This window comes from Oncorhynchus keta, chromosome 9 (genome assembly GCF_023373465.1).
Source record: "Oncorhynchus keta strain PuntledgeMale-10-30-2019 chromosome 9, Oket_V2, whole genome shotgun sequence".
NCBI lineage: Eukaryota > Metazoa > Chordata > Actinopteri > Salmoniformes > Salmonidae > Oncorhynchus > Oncorhynchus keta.
In genome coordinates this window covers 14911098-14937927 of record NC_068429.1, presented here as the reverse complement: position 1 = coordinate 14937927, position 26830 = coordinate 14911098, and the positions used below count along the sequence as shown (strand labels likewise).

Below are 26830 nucleotides of genomic sequence, written 5' to 3'. Positions count from 1 at the left end.
AGTTGTAGGGATGAGGCTTGTAAAACAAATATTGTAGCTGCCCAGAACATACTGTGTTTTACTGTCCAAGAAAATCTCACTTTCAAAAGTTAATATTGTTAACTCAAACCAAAATAAGGTGTTTAATAGGGGCTCCCGAGTGGCGCAGCTGCATCTTAGGCACTGCATCTTAGTGTTAGAGGCGTCATTACAGACCCTGGCTCAATTCCAGGCTGTATCACAACTGGCCGTGATTGAGAGTCCCAATTGGCCCAGCGTCATTATAGGGTTTAGCCAGGGTAGGCCGTTTAAATAAAAACGTTTTTTTTTAAATGAATAAACATGGTATAAAACATATGTGGACATTAATAAATGCATTTGTATAGCTTCCAAAATCTTTTTTTTTTTAAACAATGGTGGGGGAGGTACAACTTCCATCTACTTTGATTGGTCAATTTGGACTGCGAGAGGCTGTACTTGACAAGACATTTCCTCAATAAGAACCATGAGAGATGATGGCATTGGGCCATTCTCTGAGCCAGTCCAAGCCTTAGAAGGTGTTTCTTCTCTGGATGTACTTGGTGTGTCTTCACCCTTGCTTTCTAGGCCTTCCGAATTGATGGACTCTTCCTCCACTTGAGCCTCAGACCACAAGGACCTAACAATAGAGGTCCAGGCTGTCTGAGTAACTCCACGGTCCTCTTTTTCTTGTATTGATCCATCGGATCAATTCATCTCTGTATCATCATCATCATCATCATCCCTCCTATTTTACTCTACAGCTTTTGTCCATTTCTCCTCCTCTTCCACCTTTTCTTCTTCCTCTGGATTGTGGGCTGTTAGCAGATCCAGGGTGACACTCTAGGATGGGGAACGTTAACACAACATATTTTCCTTGTTTACATTAACAACATGCTCAATGTCATACTCTGGATTCAAATGACTGGTGCAGGACAACCCATGGTGTTAAAATGATTAACATGGGCACCACCCATAAGCAGCGATTATCAACTGTTGGTACAGCCTCCCTATCTGCAGGGCAATGTGAAATGGAAACACCAGGTATTGGTTGCACTGTACCTTGATGGTGCTAAGCATGACTCCTAGGACATCGCTTCCTTGGTATGACTGGTGCAGGCCGAACTCCCCTCTCAGAGAATGGAACACTCGGTTCATCACTCTCTTCACCTGGAGGGAACACATGTAAACCATTGAAACAATCACTGATCAGAGAGAGGTAGGAATGAGAGCAATATAGAAGCTGGAAGTCAATTTCTCTTGGTGTTGCTCATTGGAGTAGTTTGTTAGAGCAAAGGTAGATAAAAAAAAAATTAAACACCCACTCACCCAAAGTCTGCTTTCTCTACTCCTGTATTTCTGGGGACATTTTAGTTTTTGCCCAAGCACTAAACACCTGATTCCACTAATTAAAGGTTTGATGAGGTGATTAGTGGAATCAGATGTATTGTGCTAGGGACAAACTAAAATGGTGGGTCCCCAGGACCAGGATTAAGAAACACTACTCCAATCATGTACAGACTAGTCTGAGGTGAATGTTGGAACACTCACCTGTTCTGCCATTGCATCCTGATTGGGCTGCTGGGCATGCCTCTTCTCCTGCTCAACCAATAGCATTTCTAGCTGCTTCCTGGTGGTCTCTGCCCTGCTCTGTGCTGCCATATACTGAGAGCGAGAGAGCATTGGAATTCAACTGTTTGAATCGTTTACATTTCCTAATGTTTAGGGACACTCAGTATGTCCTTCACCTGTTCCTGTAGTTCTGACAGTGTCCTGGCCAGAATGTCTCTCTGCTGTGTGATTTCTGCTAGCTCATGGCTATGTAGTTCCTTCTCATACCCACCCTGCTGCCAGTCCATATCCAGAACCACCTTTAGATAAACACACGTTTAAAGCCTGCAGGTTTAATGCTTTACATAATGTTAAGCATTATTATATGCAAATAATTATTCATAATAATGTTGTGTATGTAGCAACATTTCAACTGATATGGCTGGTATTTAGTCTGGATCATTGTGTGTGTGTGTGAGAGAGAGTGTGTGTATATACCTGTTCCCCCTGATCTACTTCTCCTCTCCTGGCCCTCAGGTGGTCAGTTTCCTTCTGGCTGCTTCTCCTCGCCTCCTCCACCTCCTCAGACAGACGCTGATGCTCACACTGCCACGTCCTCTTCCTCTCCGACTGCATCTGACAGAGACCGACAGTGTTACAAGATCAAGACCAAAGTCTAATTCCCATTCTCTTCTGTGAAGTGTGATGGGGACTCCGACAGAGGTTATACTTCTTCCCACTCAATGAATTAAAAGCATTGGATTAGTATGAATGAGGAGGAGTGAGTGAAAGGGAGCACACTTTGGGAACAAGGGGTATATTCAGAATTGGGTAAGTGTACTATATTCTATAGAAGAAATGTCAGGGGATTATTTTTTTTATACCAAACAGCTATTGCAGCCTGATAATACCCATTGGTCCCGCCTGCTCGTCTCCACAGACACACACCTTGTCCAGGTTGCCTTTCCCAGCCCTCAGGTCCTGTAGCTCCTCCTCCGTGTTGGCGATTGTCAGCTGCATCTCTTTACGTTTCAGTTTCTCTGCATGCCACTGGGCCTGAACCCTCCCCTCCCCCTTCCTTAGCCCTGTACGCACACACACACCTCTTTAGTTAGCATGGTGTAATGACCCAATAAAACATTCCCAAAAGTTTAAACCCTGCCCACCCAGCACGCTGGACACAACTCAAAAGATATTCAAAATTGTGTAGTCTCTCAAATAAACAGATCCAAGTGCAGTGGTTCTGCCAGTCCTGTACCTTCTACTAGTCTCTCTAATGAGCTGAACTGAGTACAGTGGCTGTCCCTGTCTTGCAGGACTTGGCTGAGCTGGGTCTGCAGGTCAGAGACAGAGCGCTGCAGAGAGGACGACTCCAGCTGAAGCTTGGAGACCAGGGTGGAGGAGGCGGCTAGGTACTCTGTCAGGTGCGGCTGAGATGGAGAGAGAGACAGAGAGAGAGGTGGGGGGAGGGACTTAAGTGTGTGTGTATATGAGACTCTCTCCCTCTCCTGCGCTGTGTGAGTGTAGTAAGTTTCCTCTGCTCTTTCCTACCTTGTCCTGCTCTGCCTCCAGCAGGCTGGTCTGGTCCTGTTGGTTGCTGGTCTTCACCACGTCTTTCCTCTGTTCCAACAGTAAACCACTCTGCTCCATACACCTGTCACACACAACCATCTTGTTTATAGCTCAGGATGTCTACAGATTCACATTCTATCTTCCCGTTGTTTTATTTGCCTGTAAATACTGTGTAACCTTACCCTAGCATTCACAGCGGCTAAGAAATGCATTGCCATTAATTGGAAGGCTGGTTATCCTCCCACAATGGGTAGGTAGAAATGCCATGACCCACTACATTTGATTTATTACCAGATTAAGAGTATACCAGGTGACTTTCATAAGGTGTGGAGGCCTTGTATTGAATACCGTAAGACAAAAGGAGTCTGTATTAAAAACATACCCATGTCAGGGTGGATAGCTCTTTAGGCCGCTCTGTCCTGGCCCCCCGGGTGTCTACCGTCCTGTGGATTGTCACTCTGGCTCTGGCCTAGTACACATGTTTCACTAAGTTTCTGAAGTTTTGGTGTGTTAGGTTTGGGGTGCTGCAGGGCGGTGGACCCCTAGGGACAAACTTCTATTGGTGTAAGTAATGAGAGTTCTACATTATCCTCATGAGATGAATCATGTGGAGGCGGAGGTGTTGATGTGTGTACATGTAAACTATGAGTATGTTTATTTTTTTCAACTTTGGTTTCCAAACCTTTTCCTTGGCAAAGTATAAATAAATTGACTGTGATATGTATGAATTGTAATATATTTCCTGTTAAAATATTTTTATACAGTACCAGTCAAAAGTTTGTACACACCTACCCAGGATTAAAATATAAATATATATATATATATATATATTCTACATTCTAGAATAATAACACATATGGAATAATGTATTAACCAAAATAAGTGTTTAACAAATCAAAATATATTTTAGATTTTTCAAAGTAGCTACCCTTTGTCTTGGTGACAGCTTTGCAATCAATCAATCTGTAAAATGTCAAGAACTTTACAAATTTCTTCAAGTGCAGTCACAAAAAACATCAAGCGCTATGATGAGACTGGCTCTCATGAGAACCGCCACAGGAAAGGAAGACCCAGAGTTACCTCAGCTGCAAAGGACAACTTCATTAGAGTTAACTGCCTCAGAAATTGCAGCCCACATAAATGCTTCACAGAGTTCAAGTAACAGACATCTCAACATCAATTGTTCAGAGGAGACTGCATGAATCAGGCCTTCATGGTCAAATTGCTGCAAAGAAACCACTACTAAAATACCCCAATAATAAGAAGAGACTTGCTTGGGCCAAGAAACACGAGCAATGGACATTAGACGGGTGGAAATCTGTCCTTTGGTCTGATGAGTCCAAATATGAGATTTTTGGATCCAACTGCCGTGTCTTTGAGACACAGAGTAGGTGAACGGATGATTTACACATGTGTGGTTCCCACTGTGAAGCATGGAGGAGGAGTTGTGATGGTGCTTTGCTGGTGACACTCAATGATTTATTTAGAATTCAAGGCAAACTTAACCAGCATGGCTACCACAACATTCTGCAGTGATACGCACCCGGTTTGCGCTTAATAGGTCTATAATTTGTTTTTCAACGGGACAATGACCCAACACATCTCCAGGCTGTGTAAGGGCCATTTGACCAATAAGGAGAGTGATAAGTGCTGCATCAGATGACCTGGCCTCCACAATCAACCGACCTCAACCCAATTGAGATGGTTTGGGATGAGTAGGACTGCAGAGTGAAGGAAAAGCAGCCAACAAGTGCTCAGAATGTGGGAACTGCTTCAAGACTGTTGAAAAAGCATTCCTCATGAAGCTGGTTGAAAGAATGCAAAGAGTGTAAAAAGTTGTCATCAAGGCAAAGGGTAAAAATATATTTTGATTTGTTTAACACTCTTCTGTTTACTACATGATTCCATATGTGTTATTTCATTGTTTTGATGTCTTCACTATTATTCTACAATGTAGAAAATAGTAACAATAAAAGAAAAACCCTTGAACGAGTAGGTGTAAACTTTTGACTGGTACTGTATATGTATATATATATATATTTTTTAAATCTACAGAATTCATTGAACAAGCACACACACGCAGTACTGTACACTCAAACCTCTGGTTCTGCTTGAGGAGTTCTCTGATCTTCCAGTTCTGCTCCTCCACTCGGGTGCTCTTCTCCAGAACCTCCTTCTTTAGAAACAAGTTCTCCTGTGGAACCCAAATGGAGAAGTTATGCCGTTCCATGCAATGGTCAATGCCTATCAGGTAATTGCTTACACCTGTCCTACTTTTCCCCACACCAGTGCAGTTGAAGGACAGTAGACCAGGACAAGAATCCTTTTCCCCACACCAGTGCAGTTGAAGGACAGTAGACCAGGACAAGAATACTTTTCCCCACACCAGTGCAGTTGAAGGACAGTAGACCAGGACAAGAATCCTTTTCCCCACACCAGTGCAGTTGAAGGACAGTAGACCAGGACAAGAATACTTTTCCCCACACCAGTGCAGTTGAAGGACAGTAGACCAGGACAAGAATCCTTTTCCCCACACCAGTGCAGTTGAAGGACAGTAGACCAGGACAAGAATAATTTTCCCCACACCAGTGCAGTTGAAGGACAGTAGACCAGGACAAGAATACTTTTCCCCACACCAGTGCAGTTGAAGGACAGTAGACCAGGACAAGAATCCTTTTCCCCACACCAGTGCAGTTGAAGGACAGTAGACCAGGACAAGAATACTTTTCCCCACACCAGTGCAGTTGAAGGACAGTAGACCAGGACAAGAATCCTTTTCCCCACACCAGTGCAGTTGAAGGACAGTAGACCAGGACAAGAATACTTTTCCCCACACCAGTGCAGTTGAAGGACAGTAGACCAGGACAAGAATCCTTTTCCCCACACCAGTGCAGTTGAAGGACAGTAGACCAGGACAAGAATACTTTTCCCCACACCAGTGCAGTTGAAGGACAGTAGACCAGGACAATAATCCTTTTTTTCAGACCAGTGCAGAATGAGGGAGAGCAGAAAAGGAGGAGGACACTGTAGATTAGTGGGACAGATGACTGACCTGGGTGATTCTCTGGATGTTGTGCAGGATCATGGCTGTTTCCATGGACACCGAGGACAGACCCAGAGAGTTGCCGCCACCATGCTTCTGGAGCTCATCCACCTGGTATAAAATATGTTAACATGACTTAAAACTGTTACAATGCTTTGTTACTTGTTATGAGCCCTTATAATGTCTCAGTTTGACAGGATCATTATGAGATTAAAAGAAATGATGAGGTCATACACAAAACAATGCAATACAAGAAAGTGTTACCAGAACTACAAACAAGTTCACTGCTGACCTTGGAGACCAACAGATTGATTTTATCTGCCACTTTCCCCACAGCCTGTCCGATCTCAGTGTTGTGCTGTCGCACCTCTGTCATCAACAGGGAAGTGACATCACTAGGTGCTAGACGGGTCAAATGTTGTTTTAGATAAAAGCTTGAAAACATATTACAATAGTATGTCTCCTATACTTCACTTAGACAAGGTGACAGTGAAAATTGTATTTTCATTACCCTGGTATGAAACTGCATGATGAGGGTGGAACTGACCAAGGTAGGACGGACCAAAGGCAGACTGAAACGATGGGTATGGCTGTGAGGGGGAGGTAAGCATATTGTATCATTTCAAATTTCCCCTTTGGAGATCAATATTGGTTATTCAATTCAAATTCAATACCTGGAATGCATGACTGCTCCCACCACAGTCCACAGCCTGTGGGACCACTGTCTCCATAAACACTGGTTGCTGGGCAGCAGTTGGCACAACGACCTCAGGCACTGAAACAGAAAATATAACCCTGAATATAAGCAAATGACTGGTGGATCTACCAAACATATGGACGTAAACGGACACTGAACTAGAGGTCTTACCTGCATGGACAGGGGGTGCAGCTGACATCTGGACGGGCTGGGGGAACAGACAGTGATGTGAAGGGTGAGATACACTTGGGTCCTACAGGGTGACACAGATACAGTAGAATATTAACAGGTCAGTGGCACTGTCATGGGTGTCAAACATGACAACGGTTTGTAGGTTGTACTCCTTTTCCAGCATACCTGGCAAACAGGTTCCAAAGTAAAAGCATTGACTTGGTCAAAAACTGGAATTGTGGGAATGCACAATTCTATACAGAACAGAAGGTGCACACACACACACACACACACACACACACACACACACACACACACACACACACACACACACACACACACACACACACACACACACACACACACACACACACACACACACACACACACACACACACACACACACACACACTATGGAGCCCACCTCTGTCTTGGAGTCACTGTGGTCTGGCTGGGCGGAGATGGCTCCTGTTGGGAAGGGCAGCATGGGCTGACCCATCTTGGCCATATGAGAGATCAACTTGGCTTTGGCTGTATCCGACAGCTGTATGTAAGATAATACGGTTTGAGAGAGATTGTGTCTGATTGACTGAGTGAGTGAGTGAGTGAGTGAGTGAGTGAGTGAGTGAGTGAGTGGGTGGGTGAGTGAGTGGGTGAGTGAGCGAGCGAGCATGTGTGCGCAATTGTGAGTGAAAATGTGTGTGTGAAAGCATGCAAAGAAGTTAAACTAAATTAAAATAACACTCACCATCAGTTGCTCATTTATTGAATTGGATTTCACATTCAGAGGCTTTCCCCTGTTGGCAGAAAAGTCAAATAGTTAACCTGACATCTGACCCCCAAATAAAAAAGCCTCCTAACTCCCCCACTGAGGAACAGTGAAGGTAGTGGTACATACCTGGGCTCTGCTGGGATAGAGCTGGGGGGCTGAGACTGAGGGGACATCCCAAAGCTCAGACTGTCCACACTTGGGGAGGGAGAGTTGGTGGTTAATCCCCCACTCTGTCGCTCCGACCCACTGTCCTTAGCAAACTTCACCTAAATACATCCCACAGAGTTAGAACATCTAGACAGCCATCTTTAGCCAATTACACCCTCTAGCTTCGGTACACAAACAGTTCCACATAGCTACAGTGAGATACTGTTTGACGTTTGAAACTGAATGTGTGAGTGTGTGTGCGCCCACCCGGCGGATCTGCACATTGTAGACCAGTGTGCTTGAGGAGGGGACGTGGTTGGGTATGCCCTTTGACCCATAGCCTAGGGTGGGGGGCACAATATGGAGGCGACACCCAGTTTTCTGCATCCCTAACATCCCGTCCTCCAATCCCTAAAGAGAGATAGGAGAGAGAGAGAGAGAGAGAGAGAGTGAGAGAGAGAGAGAGAGAGAGAGAAACATTTGTTTTTTTCTGTAAGCATGAAGTTGCCTCACTATGTGTGGTGATGTCATGTTGCTGAGTTGACCACTACACCAATGGAGGCTGGTGGAAAGAGGTATAGGAGGATGGGCTCATTTTAATGGCTGTAATGGAATAAATGGAACGGGGTCAAACAGGTGGTTTCCATACGTTCCATTCCAGCCATTACGTTGAGCCAGTCTTCATATAGCTCCTCCCACCAGCCTGCTCTACATCCTACCTTAATGGCTTTGCCGGTGCCAAGTTTCACTCTCAGCAGCTTGTCTTTGCCCACGTTGGAGTCAAACATCTGACACACAGAAAACAATATAATACATTCAGCTGAATGGTGATCAAATTGGCATTGACATGCACTGTGAAGAGGATAAGTGAGTGAGTGAGTGAGAGAAAGAGAGAAACAGGACAGTCACACAAAACACATTCACTGGACAACAACAAAAACAACTAAAATTCTTGTTTTAAAATCCCTGTCATTTAGACTCTCTCCAGACAATAGTAAACAAGGTGGGAGGGAGTTCAGCCATGTAAAGGGTGAAGTGCTCAAGGAAGAGAAAAGTGGGTGGGAACAACAATGTTCTATTAAACTTCCCTGCAAAGAAGTAAATCTAAAGATTTAACTAGGCCTCTAGGTCTATTCCTCTCTGATAAAACATTTACTAGGGTCAGCCTTATCTGGGCCTCTTGAAAGCACAGAGACATTCCCGACAGAGGTGAGATGGATTTTCCCAAACTCTATTGCTTGCCTCATATGTTTAAGGCCCTGTGATATACACAGCTATTTTTTAAATTATGAATTATATACATTATGGCCGCTGATTCATGATAACTCGATCATAACCCAAAATATAAGGTTGCTTTACTCCATTGTTTGTAAGCTATGTCATAAACATACATTAATGTACAGCTTCAAATTGTCTAGAAACTATCATGTTGACCTCGTCCTTTTGTTTCTTTTTCCATATAGTAGATATCATTTGGTGGTTAAATGTATCCAGCCCCATCCCTCTGTTCTATAGCATTTTGTGGTTTTGTCAATGAAGACCCATCATATGAATATCTAAGGATGTGCACAATGTTTCCCTGTAAAGGTAAAACCATGCTTTACAATTGGTTAGGATCCATGTGTCACGATTTGTTACGATCACATAGGGATCGCAATATCGTACCATGTTGACTCAAAACTGAAATGATCTCGAACTGACTGATAATGGTTTCACCTTTGGTCTCGGTTTAGATATGGCCGCCTCCGGCAGTCTGCTGTCTGGGGAGCACTTCCTGTGCTCTACGTGTCTGGATGTGTTCACTGAGCCAGTAGCCATTCCATGTGGACAACTTCTGCATGGCCTGTATCAAAGAGTACTGGGATACTAGTGACCCATGCCGGCATCCCATGTGTTTGGAGAAATTCGACAGGAAACCGGAGCTTTGCATCAATACTCTCATTTCTGAGATGGCTACTCAGTTCAGGAAGTCAGTTCAAGGGAAAGCCACCAGCATAGACCAAGGACCTCACCCAAGGCCCAGCCCAAAGCCCTGCTCAACCTCTAGAAGTTTCCTGTGACATCTGTATCTGGGACAACGCTCAAGGCCCTGAAGTCCTGCCTGGTGTCTGACATCTTTCCGTGAGACTCACTTGGAGCCTCAGAGAGTCACCGGTTTAAAGAGACAAGCTCATCGACCCTGTGGAAAACCTGGAAGTCAGGATGCGTAAGAAGCACGAGAGACTCCTGGATCTGTTCTGTTGAAGTGACCAGACATGTCTGCATGTGTTTTGCTTGAAAACAGACCACATGACACTGTCCCTCTAGAGAAGAGTATAGAGAGAAAATGGCTAAACTAGGAAAGGTTATGGCAGAGGTAGACCAGAAGATGCTTACAAGATAGAGTAAGGTTGAGGAGATCAAACTCAGATCTCAGCAAGAGAAATGGAAAGAGAGAGACAACGTGCAGGTCTTCACTGCTCTGGTGCATTCCATTGAGAGAAGCCAGGTAGAAATCATTGATTGAGGTGATTAAGGAGCTAGAACAGGAAATCGCTGAGCTACAGAGGAGAAGCAATGAGCTGGAGCAGCTCTCACACACTGAGGGCCACCTTCAACTCCTCCAGAGCTTCCCATCCCTGTGCAGCCCTCCACCCACCAAGGACTGGTCTGAGATCAGTGTTCACAATGATCTCTGTCTGGGGACTCTGAGGAGACACTTATGAGTGAAGTGAAGAGGTTTGGTGATGTTGAGCTGGAGGAGATTCAGCAGTAGATGTGACCCTGGACCCTGATACAGCACCTCCTTACCTCATTCTGTCTAGGATGGGAAGCAAATGAAAAACAGAAGCAAAGAACATGATCTCCCAAACCACCCAGAGAGGTTTGATTATTTTGTCAATGTCCTTGGAATTGAGGGCTTCTCTTCAGGGAGATTTTACTATGAATGTTATGGTTACAGGCAATACTGAGTAGGATTTAGAAGTAGCCAGTGAGTCTGTCATCAGGAAGAGGGATATAACATTAAGGCCTCAGAATGGATACTGGACTATGCAGAGGTATGGGTGTGAGTACAAAGCCAGTGACACCTACCCTGTCCCCATCTTTCTGAGAGACACACCACAGAAGGCAGGGGTGTTTATGGATTGTGAGGATGGTCAGGTCTCCTTTTATGATGTGTGGGCCTGGTCTCATATCTACTCTTTCACTGACTGCAAATCCATACCGTGGCCCAAATCCTAATGGTGAAATCTTCCCTCTCATCATCTCTACATTCAAAGTCACAGACTCTTAAAATCCCAAATTGTACAATGGAGTGGTTATTCTCATTATTATCAGCATTTGTCAGTCTGTTTGACATGACGAGTATAGGACCATACTAGGTTAAGCTACTGGTCAGAATGTTTGAGTCATAATTTCTGCCAGCACGGTGCTCATTAGGTAAACTAATGAGCACCGTGCGAGGAAGGGTGCATTGTGCAAATATAGGATCCAGAAAGGATTGTTTTAAGGTGGAGATATGGTTTTTCTGTTGCAGTCATGCGCAATGTTCTTGGTTGGTCATCAATCATTAAGATAATTGAAAGGAACATGCTTATTTTATTTCATAACATACATAATTTAAAACGGCCAAGTTCTATTCACAACGGTATTCAGTTGGTTAAGAGACAGACATTCCATTAATACTAGGAATAGATTGTCCACCATCTATGCGTTGTCCAGACAGAAAAGAGAAATAGGCAAAATAACATTTCGATTTAGAGCCATAAAGAAATTGAATAAATTAACTGAGCAAACCAGAAACCTTTCAATATATAAATTTAAACATTATTTTAAAACAATTTAAATATAATACATATAAATATTGTGGGACTATAGTAGATGAAGAATCAATATTTTTTTAGATTGAGTATTTATTGGGTCATTATGTTAGTATATTATGTATGTTTGTAATAGTGTGTTATACAGTGGGGCAAAAAAGTATTTAGTCAGCCACCAATTGTGCAATTTCTCCCACTTAAAAAGATGAGAGGCCTGTAATTTTCATCATAGGTACACTTCAACTATGACAGACAAAATGAGAAGAAAAAAAATCCATAAAATCACATTGTAGGATTTTTAATGAATTTATTTGCAAATTATGGTGGAGAATAAGTATTTGATCACCTACAAACAAGCAAGATTTCTGGCTCTCACAGACCTGTAACTTCTTCTTTAAGAGGCTCCTCTGTCCTCCACTAATTACCTGCATTAATGGCACCTGTTTGAACTTGTTATCAGTATAAAAGACACCTGTCCACAACCTCAAACAGTCACACTCCAAACTCCACTATGGCCAAGACCAAAGAGCTGTCAAAGGACACCAGAAACAAAATTGTAGACCTGCACCAGGCTGGGAATACAGAATCTGCAATAGGTAAGCAGCTTGGTTTGAAGAAATCAACTGTGGCAGCAATTATTAGGAAATGGAAGACATACAAGACCACTGATAATCTCCCTCGATCTGGGGCTCCACGCAAGATCTCACCCCATGGGGTCAAAATGATCACAAGAATGGTGAGCAAAAATCCCAGAACCACACGGGGGGACCTAGTGAATGACCTGCAGAGAGCTGGGACCAAAGTAACAAAGCCTACCATCAGTAACACACTACGCCGCCAGGGACTCAAATCCTGCAGTGTCAGACGTGTCCCCCTGCTTAAGCCAGTACATGTCCAGGCACGTCTGAAGTTTGCTAGAGAGCATTTGGATGATCCAGAAGAAGATTGGGCGAATGTCATATGGTCAGATGAAACCAAAATATAACTCGTCATATTTGGAGAACAAAGAATGCTGAGTTGCATCCAAAGAACACCATACCTACTGTGAAGCATGGGGGTATAAACATCATGCTTTGGGGCTGTTTTTCTGCAAAGGGACCAGGACGACTGATCCGTGTAAAGGAAAGAATGAATGGGGCCATGTATCGTGAGATTTTGAGTGAAAACCTCCTTCCATCAGCAAGGGCATTGAAGATGAAACGTGGCTGAGTCTTTCAGCATGACAATGATCCCAAACTCACCGCCCGGGCAACGAAGGAGGGGCTTCGTAAGAAGCATTTCAAATTCCTGGAGTGGCCTAGCCAGTCTCCAGATCTCAACCCCATAGAAAGTCTTTGGAGGGAGTTGAAAGTCTGTGTTGCCCAGCAACAGCCCCAAAACATCACTGCTCTGGAGGAGATCTGCATGGAGGAATGGGCCAAAATACCAGCAACAGTGTGTGAAAACCTTGAAGACTTACAGAAAACATTTGACCTCTGTCATTGCCAACAAAGGGTATATAAAAGTATTGAGATAAACTTGTTATTGACCAAATACTTATTTTCCACCATAATTTGCAAATAAATTCATTAAAAATCCTACAATGTGATTATCTGGATTTTTTTTCTCTGTCACAGTTGAAGTGTTCCTATGATGAAAATTACAGGCCTCTCATTTTTTTAAGTGGGGGAACTTGCACAATTGGTGGCTGACTAAATACTTTTTTGCCCCACTGTATGTAGAAATGTGTTAGTATTATAAATTGTATTTTAATGTTTAGGGACTCTTGGAAGATTAGTCCAAATGGGGACTAAAAGAGATCCAAATAAATCAAATCAAAAGCATCTAGTATGTCAGTATATTGTCAATGTTTGAATATATTCTGATCTTTTGTATTTAAAAGCCACAAATCAAATTGCCCAATGCTCTGAGCTTTTCTGAGCCTTTGTTCATTTTGTCACAAGCAGTTTATTTTGTCAGAACCAGTTGATTTTCTCCAAATACAGCACAATTATTTTGGCTGTATTCTGAGTTATTTGTCACCTGTCCGATGTTGTGGTTCTGTAGAAGCCAGCCTGTGAAGGCCACCTCTACCGTGTCACCATAGTCCACCGCCGGTCCCTCTCCTAACAGCAGGTCCTGGGTCAGTAGTGTATCTACTTTGGTCTCACTATTCCATCTGGCCACACACAGCTATAATGGTGGGTAAAGATTTAAACATTAAAAAAGTCTATGGATTTTTACTGTGCGCAAATAACTCAATAAAACAAACTATCCATGCTTCTACCCATCTGTTTTTCCAGAGCCATATATAGAGATCTATATACACAGTGTACAAATCATTATGCACACATGAATCCAGGTGACAGCTAAGATCCCTTATTGATGTCACTTGTTAAATCCTCTTCAAGTCAGTGTAGATGAAGGGGAGGAGACATGTTAAAGAAGGATTTTTAAGCCTTGAGACAAGTTAAGTGTCTTTGAACGGGGTATGGTTGTAGGTGCCAGACGCACCGATTTGTGTCAACAATTGCAATGCTGCTGGGTTTTTCATGCTCAACAGTTTTCTGTGAATGGTCCACCACTCAAAGGACATCCAGCCAACTTGACACAATTGTGGGAAGCATTGGAGTCAACATGGGCCAGCATCCCTGTGGAACGCTTTCGACACCTTGTAGAGTTTATGCCCTGACGAATTGACGCTGTTTTGAGGGTCAAAGGGGGGGTGCAACTCAATATTAGGAAAGCGTTCGTAATGTTTTGTAAACTACGTGTATATCTGTCCAGTATGAGAAAAAAAAATACTTCCGTCATTCACCTCTTTGCAAAAGTCCACTCCAGCTTTCTCAGACTCAAACATCAGGGACCAGTTGTGCCTCAGGTCATCGTAGAATGTTCCATAGTTACCTGGCTGAACCTGAGAAGTCAAATCAGACATAGCCTAGTTAAACACACCACACAGTTAAAACTGATATAGTCTAGTTAAAACACACCACACAGTTGAAACTGATATGGTCTAGTTAAAACACACCACACAGTTAAAACTGATATAGTCTAGTTAAACACACCACACAGTTAAAACTGATATAGTCTAGTTAAACACACCACACAGTTAAAACTGATATAGTCTAGTTAAACACACCACACAGTTAAAACTGATATAGTCTAGTTAAACACACCACACAGTTAAAACTGATATAGTCTAGGTAAAACACACCACACAGTTAAAACTGATATAGTCTAGGTAAAACACACCACACAGTTAAAACTGATATAGTCTAGTTAAACACACCACACAGTTAAAACTGATATAGTCTAGTTAAACACACCACACAGTTAAAACTGATATAGCCTAGTTAAACACACCACACAGTTAAAACTGATATAGTCTAGTTAAAACACACCACACAGTTAAAACTGATATAGTCTAGTTAAACACACCACACAGTTAAAACTGATATAGTCTAGTTAAACACACCACACAGTTAAAACTGATATAGTCTAGGTAAAACACACCACACAGTTAAAACTGATATAGTCTAGTTAAAACACACCACGTGGTTAAAACTGATATAGTCTAGGTAAAACACACCACACAGTTAAAACTGATATAGTCTAGTTAAAACACACCACACAGTTAAAACTGATATAGTCTATTTAAACACACCACACAGTTAAAACTGATATAGTCTAGTTAAAACACACCACACAGTTAAAACTGACATAGTCTAGTTAAACACACCACACAGTTAAAACTGATATAGTCTAGTTAAACACACCACACAGTTAAAACTGATATAGTCTAGTTAAACACACACACAGTTAAAACAGTTAAAAAACACAGTTAAAACTGATATAGTCTAGTAAAACACACCACACAGTTAAAACTGATATAGTCTAGGTAAAACACACCACATAGTTAAAACTGATATAGTCTAGTTAAACACACCACACAGTTAAAACTGATATAGTCTAGTTAAAACTGATATAGTCTAGGTAAAACACACCACACAGTTAAAACTGATATAGTCTAGTAAAACACACCACACAGTTAAAACTACACAAGCATGTACACATCATAGGAAGATGTACTACTCACCGTGAAGATGAATCCTAGATGGATCTTGGCAGTTGTGATTGGTTTCTGTTCGCTGCCATAAAGCAGGATCATGTACTGAAGAAAACAATCAAGACGAGATGAAGCAGACAGACAAATGACTTGGCAAACACAAACGTGATGTGTGTATGAACAGAATAAACTTGGGTCCCACTTTACAATCACATTTATTTATGTGGTAGTTACAAAGGCAGATTTACATTATGTTTTATACAAAAGTTTGTATCACTGCCATAGATTTATTACTGTATCAAGACAAATTAAAACAATTTATCATGAGTCTTTTTCACTCTACACTAAAACAGCCTAGAGTATCTCAAGATCATACAATTAACTGAGTCACATATTTCTTATTAAGTGGTTAGAGCAGAATACAAGACCCTTCATTAATTGAGTTGGAAAATCATATGATTAAATATAAACAGTGCATGACTTGGGGCGGAGCTCACAAGCACCTCAAATGTTCTACTGCTTGAGTTCCGACACCTCTTACAGAATATTCACTTTAAAAACATTGCAGAGCTCCAGCACCTAAATAAAAACAGCACTCAAAATGAGTACCAGCACCCATTTCAGTCCAAGCACTGAATGTAAAGAGATGGAGACTTGTTTATTCTTAATGGAAACCAGTTTTACATATCCTACACAGCTCAAGTACCTCTCTGGTTGGATGATTTCCCAGGATAGCAGCTCCCACCTTCCCCTGTTTTGTGTACTGGCCATTCACACTGCAAACACAAAACCATGACGACAAGATCAAACAGGACCTGTGAACACAACAACAAACACACGCATATTCTCTCACGCACCACCTCAAGCACACTAATACTGGACATACTCACATACACATTCAACTCTGAGACATATCAACTCTATCTAGTGATATGGATTTCAGGTGCTTGTTGGTGGACATACTCACAAGCGGAATGCATGAACAGCAGTAGCCAAAAGGACAGAAGGAGTTGGTGCAGGCTTTTGAGGAGATGGGCCTTTGAAAACGCACACAGAGTTAACAAAAACCACGCAGACCATATTTAAACACTTCCATAACGTGAACTTTTGCACCAATCCATTAATGGATGTATTGGAAGAATTGCATTAACGTTTACACGTGGTCTGAAGTCTGTTTAAACTGTACAAGCCACAATACTGAAGAAATGCATCCTTCCTGCTGTCTAGAGGAGTCATAACCTCCCTCTATCCAATCATGTCGGATCAGTGTTTACGTCAAAGGGAGGAAGGAGAGAATGGATTTCACCAGTGTTTAAACAGGGCCTCAGACGTATCTTACTTAGAGCGGTGGGGGTTTTCTTCGGCTGTTTGGGGGCTCTGAACTGGAAGGACTCGTTGCCCTGACTGGCAGCCTGATCCAGATCAAAGAGAGAGGCTAGCTTTGCTCTGTCAACACACAAACACAACGATACTGTATATGGGTAATTCCAAAATATCAGAATTGCACTGGGACTGATTTTTCACTTTAAAAATGTATGCCAAACAAAAGCCGTTGAATTAAAAAGTTTAACAAACCACACAACTATGCACAAGGAATACTTTTAACAATTTACACAGAACATTTTACAGAAACACATTTACTGGAAGAACTAGGCAGATGCAAAGTTTGGTAACAGTTTGTTTTTTTATGCGTCCAGGTTTTTCCAAAACTCTGTTAAATCCATGTACAGTGTCTTCATGTACAGTGTCTTCATGTACAGTGTCTTCATGTACAGTGTCTTCAGAAAGTATTCACATCCCTTTTCACATTTAGTCGCGTCACAGCCTGAATTTCATTTATTACATTTAGAAGAAAAACATTGTCACTGGCCATAATGGCAAAGTAGAATGATGTCAATAACAACGTCTTGAGTCAATAAGACTTTTTGCCTTTATCATGGCAAGCCTAGAATTCAAGAGTAAGAACTTGCTAAGAACTTGCAAGTCATAATAAATTGCATGGACTTACTGTGTGAAATAATAGTGTTTGACATGATTTTTTAATGACTACCTCATTTCTGTACCCTACACATCAAACTATCTGTAAGGTCCCTCAGTCAAGCAGTAAGGTTTTCCAATGCCTCGCAAAGAAAGGCACCTATTGGTAATGGCAAAAAACAAACATTGAATATCCCTTTCAGCATGTTGAAGTTATTAATTACACTTTGGATGGTGTATCAATGCACTCAGTCACAACAAAGATACAGGAGTCCTTACTAACTCAGTTGCTTGAGAGGAAGGAAACCGCTCAGGGATTTCCCCGTGAGGCCAATGGTGACTTTAAAACAGGTAGAGGTCACTCCACAATACTAACCTAATGACAGAGTGAAAAGACAGACATCTGTACAAAACATGCATCCTGTTTGCAATAAGACACTAAAGTAAAAGTGCAGAGAATTTGGCAAAGAAATTTAGAAAGAAACTTTATAAAGAAAAGAAATATAAAGAAACTTTATGTCCTGAATACAAAGTGTTATTTTTTGGGCAAATCCAACAACACGTCACTGAGTACTAGTTCATATTTTCAAGCATTGTGGTGGCTGCATCATGTTGGGTCATGGGTATGCTTGTCATCGGCAAGGACTATGGAATAGAGCTAAGCACATGCAAAATCCTAGAGGAAAACCGGGTTCAGTTTGCTTTTCAACAGACACTGGGAGACAAGTTAACTTTTCAGCATGACAAGGACTTAAAACACAAGGCCAAATACAGACTGGAGTTGCTGACCAAGACGACATTGAATGTTCCTGAGTGGACTAGTTACAGTTCGGACTTAAATTGTCTTGAAAATCTATGGCAAGACTTGAAAATGGCTGTCTAGCAATGATTTTTATTTAACTAGACAAGTCAGTTAAGAACAAATTGTTATTTACAACGATGGCCTACCCCGGCCAAACCCGGACAACACTGGGCCAATTGTGCGCTGCCCTAGGGGACTCCCAATCACGTCCGGATGTGATGCAGTATGGATTCAAACCAGGTACTGCGGTGACGCCTCTTGCACTGAGATGCAGTGTCTTAAACCACTGCACCACTTGGGAGCCCAACTTGACAGAGCTTGAAGAATTTGAAAAATAATAATGTGCAAATGTTGTACAATTAAGGTGTGCAAAGCAATTAAGGTGTCACAGCTGTTAAATCCATTTTAATCCCACTTTGTAACAACAAAATGTGGAAAACGTCAAGGTGTGTGAATACTTTCTGAAGGCCTTGTGTGTGTGTGTGTATTATTATTTTTTAAATTTTGTATTTTACCCTGTTCAACTGACAGCTGGAGTCAGCCTATAAGGCACCTGGCCCGCCACAAGGAGTAGCTAAAGCGAGATGAGTCAAGTAAAGCCCCCCCGGCCAAACCCGGACGTTGGGCCAATTGTGCGCAACCCTATGGGACTCCCGGTCACGGCCAGTTATGACACAGACTGGGATCGAACCCAGGTCTGTAGTTATGCCTCAAGCACTGCCTTAGACCACTGCGCTACTCAGGATGTCTGTATGTGTATTTTCAGTAACAGAATTTCAAGGCACATGGCAATGTTTGTTAAACTTATAGAAGGCAGAATAATTTCACCAAAACAAAATAGAAGTGTTCTATATTAGTTGGCAGGGGTCTTCACTTCAACATTGTGTTTTGATGCATTTCTAACACCTTTCAGACTTTTCTGAGACCCCTTCTGAGACCCCATCTGAGACCCCTTCTGAGACCCCCCTGAGACCCCATCTGAGACCCCTTCTGAGACCCCCCTGAGACCCCATCTGTTTGACCACAAATCAAAGTCTTTCCTAATTCCAATTTTTTGGGATGGATAATGGTTGGAAAATGCATGTGTATGCCTTAAAACTTCTCAAAATGAGTCTTGTAGCTTTCATTTGACATTCTCCTATGAACTTCACATGTTGGTGCTCATTGACATGTTGGTGCTCATGGGCCCATTAAGACATGCTGGTGCTCATGAGTTCATTAAGACATGTTGGTGCTCATGGACATGTTGGTGCTCATGGGTCCATTAAGACATGCTGGTGCTCATGGGTCCATTAAGACATGCTGGTGCTCATGGGTCCATTAAGACATGCTGATGCTCATGGGTTCATTAAGCTGGTGCTCATGGGTTCATTAAGACGTGCTGGTGCTCATGGGTTCATTAAGCTGGTGCTCATGGGTTCATTAAGACATGCTGGTGCTCATGGGTTCATTAAGCTGGTGCTCATGGGTTCATTAAGCTGGTGCTCATGGGTTCATTAAGCTGGTGCTCATGGGTTCATTAAGTCATGTTGGTGCTCATGGGTCCATTAAGTCATATTGGTGCTCATGGGTCCATTAAGACATGCTGATGCTCATGAGTTCATTAAGACATGCTGTTGCTCATGGGTCCATTAAGACATGCTGATGCTCATAGGTCCATTAAGACATGCTGATGCTCATGGGTTCAATAAGCTGGTGCCCATGGGTTCATTAAGACATGCTGGTGCTCATGGGTTCATTAAGCTGGTGCTCATGGGCCCATTAAGACATGCTGGTGCTCATGAGTTCATTAAGACATGTTGGTGCTCATGGACATGTTGGTGCTCATGGGTCCATTAAGACATACTGGTGCTCATGGGTTCATTAAGCTGGTGCTCATGGGTTCATTAAGCTGGTGCTCATGGGTTCATTAAGCTGGTGCTCATGGGTTCATTAAGTCATGTTGGTGCTCATGGGTCCATTAAGTCATATTGGTGCTCATGGGTCCATTAAGACATGCTGATGCTCATGAGTTCATTAAGACATGCTGTTGCTCATGGGTTCATTAAGACATGCTGTTGCTCATGGGTCCATTAAGACATGCTGGTGCTCATGGGTCCATTAAGACATGCTGATGCTCATGGGTTAATTAAGCTGGTGCCCATGGGTTCATTAAGACATGCTGGTGCTCATGGGTTCATTAAGCTGGTGCTCATGGGTTCATTAAGACATGCTCATGGGTTCATTAAGACATGCTGGTGCTCATGGGTTCATTAAGCTGGTGCTCATGGGTTCATTAAGACATGCTGGTGCTCATGGGTTCATTAAGACATGCTGGTGCTCATGGGTTCATTAAGCTGGTGCTCATGGGTCCATTAAGACATGCTGATGCTCATGGGTTCATTAAGCTGGTGCCCATGGGTTCATTAAGACATGCTGGTGCTCATGGGTTCATTAAGCTGGTGCTCATGGGTTCATTAAGACATGCTCATGGGTTCATTAAGACATGCTGGTGCTCATGGGTTCATTAAGACATGCTGGTGCTCATGGGTTCATTAAGCTGGTGCTCATGGGTTCATTAAGACATGCTGGTGCTCATGGGTTCATTAAGACATGCTGGTGCTCATGGGTTCATTAAGCTGGTGCTCATGGGTTCATTAAGACATGCTGGTGCTCATGGGTTCATTAAGACATGCTGGTGCTCATGGGTCCATTAAGTCATGTTGGTGCTCATGGGTTCATTAAGACATGCTGGTGCTCATGGGTTCATTAAGACATGCTGGTGCTCATGGGTTCATTAAGACATGCTTGTGCTCATGGGTTAATTAAGACATGCTGGTGCTCATGGGTTCATTAAGTCATGTTGGTGCTCATGGGTCCATTAAGTCATATTGGTGCTCATGGGTCCATTAAGACATGCTGATGCTCATGGGTTCATTAAGACATGCTGTTGCTCATGGGTCCATTAAGACATGCTGGTGCTCATGGGTTCATTAAGACATGCTGGTGCTCATGGGTCCATTAAGTCTGGTGCTCATGGGTCCATTAAGACATGCTGATGCTCATGAGTTCATTAAGACATGCTGTTGCTCATGGGTTCATTAAGACATGCTGGTGCTCATGGGTCCATTAATACATGCTGGTGCTCATGGGTCCATTAAGACATGCTGATGCTCATAGGTCCATTAAGACATGCTGATGCTCATGGGTTCATTAAGCTGGTGCTCATGGGTCCATTAAGACATGCTGATGCTCATGGGTTCATTAAGCTGGTGCCCATGGGTTCATTAAGACATGCTGGTGCTCATGGGTTCATTAAGCTGGTGCTCATGGGTTCATTAAGACATGCTGGTGCTCATGGGTTCATTAAGACATGCTGGTGCTCATGGGTTCATTAAGCTGGTGCTCATGGGTTCATTAAGACATGCTGGTGCTCATGGGTTCATTAAGACATGCTGGTGCTCATGGGTTCATTAAGACATGCTGGTGCTCATGGGTTCATTAAGCTGGTGCTCATGGGTTCATTAAGACATGCTCATGGGTTCATTAAGACATGCTGGTGCTCATGGGTTCATTAAGCTGGTGCTCATGGGTTCATTAAGACATGCTGGTGCTCATGGGTTCATTAAGACATGCGGGTGCTCATGGGTTCATTAAGCTGGTGCTCATGGGCCATTAAGACATGCTGATGCTCATGGGTTCATTAAGTCATGCTGTTGCTCATGGGTCCATTAATACATGCTGGTGCTCATGGGTCCATTAAGACATGCTGATGCTCATAGGTCCATTAAGACATGCTGATGCTCATGGGTTCATTAAGCTGGTGCCCATGGGTTCATTAAGACATGCTGGTGCTCATGGGTTCATTAAGCTGGTGCTCATGGGCCCATTAAGACATGCTGGTGCTCATGAGTTCATTAAGACATGTTGGTGCTCATGGACATGTTGGTGCTCATGGGTCCATTAAGACATGCTGGTGCTCATGGGTCCATTAAGACATGCTGATGCTCATAGGTCCTTTAAGACATGCTGATGCTCATGGGTTCATTAAGCTGGTGCCCATGGGTTCATTAAGACATGCTGGTTCTCATGGGTTCATTAAGCTGGTGCTCATGGGCCCATTAAGACATGCTGGTGCTCATGAGTTCATTAAGACATGTTGGTGCTCATGGAGATGTTGGTGCTCATGGGTCCATTAAGACATGCTGGTGCTCATGGGTCCATTAAGGCATGCTGGTGCTCATGGGTCCATTAAGGCATGCTGGTGATCATGGGTCCATTAAGACATGCTGGTGCTCATGGGTCCATTAAGACATGCTGGTGCTCATGGGTCCATTAAGACATGCTGATGCTCATGGGTTCATTAAGAAATGCTGGTGCTCATGGGTTCATTAAGCTGGTGCTCATGGGTTCATTAAGCTGGTGATCATGGGTTCATTAAGCTGGTGCTCATGGGTTCATTAAGTCATGTTGGTGCTCATGGGTCCATTAAGTCATATTGGTGCTCATGGCCTGGTTGACCCTATCCCCTCCTCTCTTCTCCAGACCATTTCTGGAGACCTCCTGGGTTCACCTCGCTCATCAACTCATCCCTGACCGCTGGCTACGTCCCTTCCGTCCTCAAGAGAGCGAGGTTGCACCCCTTCTGAAAAAACCTACACTCAATCCCTCCGATGTCAACAACTACAGACCAGTATCCCTTCTCTCTTTTCTCTCCAAAACTCTTGAACGTGCCGTCCTTGGCCAGCTCTCCCGCTATCTCTCTCTGAATGACCTTCTTAATCCAAATCAGTGTTTCAAGACTAGTCATTCAACTGAGATGCTGGTCTCTGTATCACGGGCGCTCCGCACCGCTAAATTAACTCTCTCTCCTCTGCTCTCATCCTTCTAGACCTATCGGCTGCCTTCGATACTGTGAACCATCAGATCCTCCTCTCCACCCTCTCCGAGTTGGGCATCTCCGGCGCGGCCCAACAATTGCGTCCTACCTGACAGGTCGCTCCTACCAGGTGGCATGGCGAGAATCTGTCTCCTCACCACGCGCTCTCACCACTGGTGTCCCCAGGGCTCTGTTCTAGGCCCTCTCCTATTCTTATACACCAAGTCACTTGGCTCTGTCATAACCTCACATGGTCTCTCCTATCATTGCTATGCAGACGACACACAATTAATCTTCTCCTTTCCCCCTTCTGATGACCAGAATCGCATCTCTGCATGTCTGGCAGACATATCAGTGTGGATGACGGATCACCACCTCAAGCTGAACCTCGGCAAGACTTGTAGCTGCTCTTCCTCCCGGGAAGGACTGCCCGTTCCATGATCTCACCATCACGGTTGACAACTCCATTGTGTCCTCCTCCCAGAGCGCTAAGAACCTTGGCGTGATCCTGGACAACACCCTGTCGTTCTCAACTAACATCAAGGCGGTGGCCCGTTCCTGTAGGTTCATGCTCTACAGACATGATGGCGACCCTGCCTCACACAGGAAGGCGCAGGTCCTAATCCAGGCAATTGTCATCTCCCGTCTGGATTACTGCAACTCGCTGTTGGCTGGGCTCCCTGCCTGTGCCATTAAACCCCTACAACTCATCCAGAACGCCGCAGCCCGTCTGGTGTTCAACCTTCCCAAGTTCCAACCCCGCTCCTCCGCTCTCTCCACTGGCTTCCAGTTGAAGCTCGCATCCACTACAAGACCATGGTGCTTGCCTACGGAGCTGTGAGGGGAACGGCACCCCAGTACCTCCAGGCTCTGATCAGGCCCTACACCCAAACAAGGGCACTGCGTTCATCCACCTCTGGCCTGCTCGCCTCCCTACCACTGAGGAAGTACAGTTCCCGCTCAGCCCAGTCAAAACTGTTCGCTGCTCTGGCCCCCAATGGTGGAACAAACTCCCTCACGACGCCAGGACAAGTCAATCACCACCTTCCGGAGACACTGAAACCCCACCTCTTTAAGGAATACCTAGGATAGGATGTAATCCCTCCCAGACTTTAAGATTTAGGCACTATTTTAAATGACTATTCTACTGATGTCATAGGTGAATGCAAAATTTTTCCTCATATTCCAAAGACTTAAATGTAAATGTAAATGTAAAATCACAAACCTTACATTCTTCGGGGTAAAGATATAGACATAGCTTTCTAGTTGTTTGCTTAGGTGATTGATTAAATTCGCTCACATTACATTTCGATTAGAAGCCAATATTATCCAGAGCAGCATAAAATATAATAGACAGTCAGTGCCCAGTATGAATGTTTGCATGAAAGTTAAGTTGAACAAGTATTTTCTGGTATAATGTGATGTGCTACCAGACAATAGGCTACAAATGAACATGATCTCTACAATGCAAAACATTTTCCACATATTCCAAAGACTAGAAAAGAGAAAAACACTACTTACATTCTTCAAAATATAACATTTCCTCGCCCTCTGTGCTAAATGCAATATAAAGTGCATTACTAGCAGGGAATATCAGACTCACATGGCATAAACACGACATCCCCAGGCAAGCCTATCCACTCTCTATAGAGATCAGCATCCCATGACATTAACACAACATCCCCAGGCAAGCCTATCCACTCTCTATAGAGATCAGCATCCCATGACATTAACACAACATCCCCAGGCAAGCCTATCCACTCTCTATAGAGATCAGCATCCCATGACATTAACACAACATCCCCAGGCAAGCCTATCCACTCTCTATAGAGATCAGCATCCCATGACATAAACACGACATCCCCAGGCAAGCCCATCCACTCTCTATAGAGATCAGCATCCCATGACATAAACACGACATCCCCAGGCAAGCCTATCCACTCTCTATAGAGATCAGCATCCCAAGACATCTATTTAACCCACCCATGGTGGCCCCTTCCTCAAGAAAGCTAATACATATTTTTAACTACAGCAGCACTCAAAGCAGTGAACCTGCTTTAACCTGGTTAAATAAACTCAACACTCAACCAATAGACAAGCAGCCAGTCCCCCCATGTTTACTTACATGATAGGTTCTCTCTAGTCTCACACTCCAGACCTCTGTGCACAATAGCCTAGGGATGACGTTAGGTTATCTCTCAAAGAACACATGTACACAGAACATACTGACCCATGGAACTCCCACCAAAGGTAGTTAGTATGCCACACTACAGACATGGTCGCCAGTTTGTAGCTTCTGACAGAGGCCCTGTGCCAGATGAAGAAGACACCGAGAAGGGGAGGGCAGGTAGGAGAGGAGCTGGCTGGCAAACAGATTGTGTGCCCTGACAGATTTTTCTCTGATCCTCTCCTCTCGGTTCCATACAGTTATGACAAGGGACCATTTAGCAGTACGGTCCATGCTGCTATGGTGCCATACCAGAAAACATCGCGAGGAAGCATAGGTGGTCTAATTAGTATATTCCCATTCATTGTTTTCCCTACCATTGCATAGGTGGGACAGGCTTCTCAGCCTAGCTCTGTCACATCCCAAGTAAGCGATAATCAACCAGGGGCTATGAGTTAATTATTTTCCAGAGTCCCTTGTTGATTATCCCTTACACAATCCATTGGTTTAAATTGAATAGTTTTTGTTTAGCCTACCCAAGCTATGAGGCTCTCACACATTCCACCAAATTAGTTTCCCCAAAATCAATAATGCCACCTTTGACTAAGTCCATAGGGCACCCCTGTTTCAACATAGCCACTTCAGACTCACAAATTATAGTTAAGATTTATCCAATGCACGTGGTTAAGGACTGCAAAACAATTTGGGAGGAAGATGAGATAAATATCTAAATCACTATTTAATTCTATATTATTTTTAGGCTTGCTGCACTACTTTTCAATTATTTGAATTATTTTCATGCATCCCTAAATAGTCTGTAGCCTAATAAACGTTGATACTGTTAGTTACATTGTAACACATTGTTTAAAAAAAGAAACAACGTTTACAATGAAAAAACATGACTTTTCCCTCTTCTCAGTGTATTAAGAATGATCCAATCAAAAGACAATGCGCTTCGCAAGCAAATAAAAGAACAACTGCACATGCGTTTACTTTTTCTCTGTAAACTCACCCGCCTTTAGGCAACAGAAAATCCCCTTCTTGATAACCACAAAACATGTCTAGAAGTCTGTGTCGTACCCTTTGAATAGAAAAATACAGGGGGTATTTTATGTCTAGCGAAACATCACACACAAACAGCACGTTCAAGTGATACACTTCAAATATGCCTCCATCCTTCATTTCATGTAGAATGGCCTCAGCTGACTAGTCAATTTACTGTCGTAAA

At 43.3% G+C, this 26830-nt stretch overlaps 1 protein-coding gene across 2 annotated transcripts; it reads right to left on the bottom strand.

Annotated features, from left to right (window-relative positions):
* Positions 1–41: 41 nt before the first annotated feature.
* On the bottom strand, positions 42–26765 carry fkbp15a (FKBP prolyl isomerase family member 15a). Of its 2 annotated transcripts, none has more exons than XM_035775515.2 (26): positions 26615–26765; positions 17138–17244; positions 16766–16835; positions 16505–16574; positions 15829–15903; positions 14548–14646; positions 13773–13922; positions 8670–8738; positions 8218–8361; positions 7930–8069; positions 7780–7828; positions 7456–7575; positions 7032–7113; positions 6838–6938; positions 6675–6753; positions 6456–6565; positions 6173–6274; positions 5220–5314; positions 3100–3202; positions 2807–2978; positions 2497–2633; positions 2047–2184; positions 1746–1868; positions 1549–1662; positions 1060–1167; positions 42–840 (listed from the first exon to the last, which is right to left on the bottom strand). In XM_035775515.2, exons 1-26 carry the CDS (start codon positions 26659–26661, stop codon positions 751–753), a joined length of 2694 nt encoding a protein of 897 aa, XP_035631408.1. In that variant the 5' UTR covers positions 26662–26765; the 3' UTR covers positions 42–750. The 2 variants fall into 2 exon arrangements, with proteins under 2 accessions (XP_035631408.1, XP_035631409.1); XM_035775516.2 differs by having other exon boundaries at positions 7032–7068.
* Positions 26766–26830: the final 65 nt, after the last annotated feature.

Bases quoted from the DNA above. Each gene is read 5' to 3' on its own strand.
- fkbp15a (XM_035775515.2), bottom strand. From the start codon at position 26,661: ATGTTTTGTGGTTATCAAGAAGGGGATTTTCTGTTGCCTAAAGGCGG. The intron at 7,829-7,929 runs GTATGTACCACT...TTCTGCCAACAG, and splicing joins TCTATCCCAGCAGAGCCCAG to GGGAAAGCCTCTGAATGTGA. The intron at 2,979-3,099 runs GTAGGAAAGAGC...TCTCCATCTCAG, and splicing joins TGGAGGCAGAGCAGGACAAG to CCGCACCTGACAGAGTACCT.